General features: G+C 40.1%; 1 protein-coding gene across 2 annotated transcripts; it reads right to left on the bottom strand.

Annotated features, from left to right (window-relative positions):
- Window positions 1-496: 496 nt before the first annotated feature.
- Window positions 497-868, bottom strand: LOC109246888 (small ubiquitin-related modifier 1-like). 2 transcript variants are annotated; one of them, XM_053900689.1, is made up of 2 exons: window positions 686-868; window positions 497-619 (listed from the first exon to the last, which is right to left on the bottom strand). In XM_053900689.1, exons 1-2 carry the CDS (start codon window positions 866-868, stop codon window positions 566-568), a joined length of 237 nt encoding a protein of 78 aa, XP_053756664.1. In that variant the 3' UTR covers window positions 497-565. The 2 variants fall into 2 exon arrangements, with proteins under 2 accessions (XP_053756664.1, XP_019270797.2); XM_019415252.2 differs by having other exon boundaries at window positions 497-868.
- Between the last annotated feature and the right edge of the window lie 471 nt (window positions 869-1,339).

Here is a 1,339-nt window from a genome sequence, read left to right as displayed (position 1 = left end):
TGATGTGGGGCTTGAATTCATGAACTGTGAGATCATGCCCTGAGCCAACGTCTAAAGCTTAACCAACTGAGTCACCCAGGTGCCCCTGATGTTTCTCTTCTTTTGATTCAGACCCTCACATTTTAAAAGGAGCTTCAAGTTAAGGAAAGGTCATTTTTTCACAGTTCAGTTTTCTGAAAAACTTCTATCACCCACAGTCATAGTCCAGGAGTGAAGCAATCAGATGTGGGAACTTCAGGGTCGATTGGAAAGTTATTATGAACACCCTCATTTTTCGATCTTATTTATCGCAAGCCTGAAAATACACAGACCCGGAAAAGGTGGCCTTTCTGTGCTCACATGTAATTTTTAAAAAGGAGAGTGCAATATGAAGGGGGCTGAAGTTTGATCAAAAATCAGCACAACGAAAACAAGTGGAAATGAATCATGGACACGAGAATTCAAATCATCAGATGTTTTAAAGAGATGGGGTGCCTGTTTTCCAGTCTGTGTTGAACACCTACATTATAAAAAAACATTTTTAAAAATAAAAAAGGATTGAGAGTAAAGAAAAAAAAAAGAATATCTAAATCATTGAATGTCTCCCTGTTTGTTCCTGATGAACTTCAATCACATCTTCCTTCATTCCCAGTTCTTTTGGAGTGTGATTCCCAGCAATTCCCTGACCTGCAAAGAGAAATCTGACTGAATTTACTGGCACTCCCTGTGTTTGACAGTATGCTTCTTTGAGCCTCTTGAGATGCGTTGTCATTTTCACTTTGAAGTGGATCTCACTGCTCTCCTGTCCAATGACTTGGAGTTTGATGTATTCTCCTTCCTTCTCATCCCCCAAGTCCTCAGCTGAAGGTTTTGCTTCCTGGTCAGACATGGTGATGGTGGCTTCACCCAGGGTCCCTACATAGCAGCGGTCTCCAGTAGGCAGAAGCTTGCTCCAGGGTTTACAAATCCCTCTCCCTTCCCCTGAGCCTTGATTACTTGAAGGCTGTGTGAGACACACAGGATTTTTAGGTAGACAAGTGATCTGGGTATTTCCATATTGGGTGGTTTCCAGATGATGGACCATTTGGAGGTAATGATTGGATTGGACATTTAGTAATCCCACTGAGTCAGGATGTTTTTCTAGACAAGGGAAGTAGAGGAAAAAATATTGATTGAATAAAATTAATAAGACTTTATGTTTGATTAGAAATGCATAGTAAAAGAGTCAAAGATGAATTTGAGGTTTTTAATTTAGGGGTCTGAATGGATGTAGCACTGATCTGGGAGAAAAAAAAATACATTCAATTTTAAAGCATTGAGTTTACATCTGCATAGGGTGTGTAGGGAGAGATCTCCAGAA

Source organism: Panthera pardus, unplaced genomic scaffold (genome assembly GCF_024362965.1).
Source record: "Panthera pardus isolate Hobbes unplaced genomic scaffold, ASM2436296v1 HiC_scaffold_13, whole genome shotgun sequence".
In the NCBI taxonomy this organism is placed as follows: Eukaryota; Metazoa; Chordata; class Mammalia; order Carnivora; family Felidae; genus Panthera; species Panthera pardus.
Note: the sequence above shows the minus strand (reverse complement) of the source record. Positions and strands in the feature narration are given on the sequence as shown.

Excerpts from the sequence above, each read along its gene's own strand:
- LOC109246888 (XM_019415252.2), bottom strand. The coding sequence starts at position 868 with ATGTCTGACCAGGAAGCAAAACCTTCAGCTGAGGACTTGGGGGATGAG.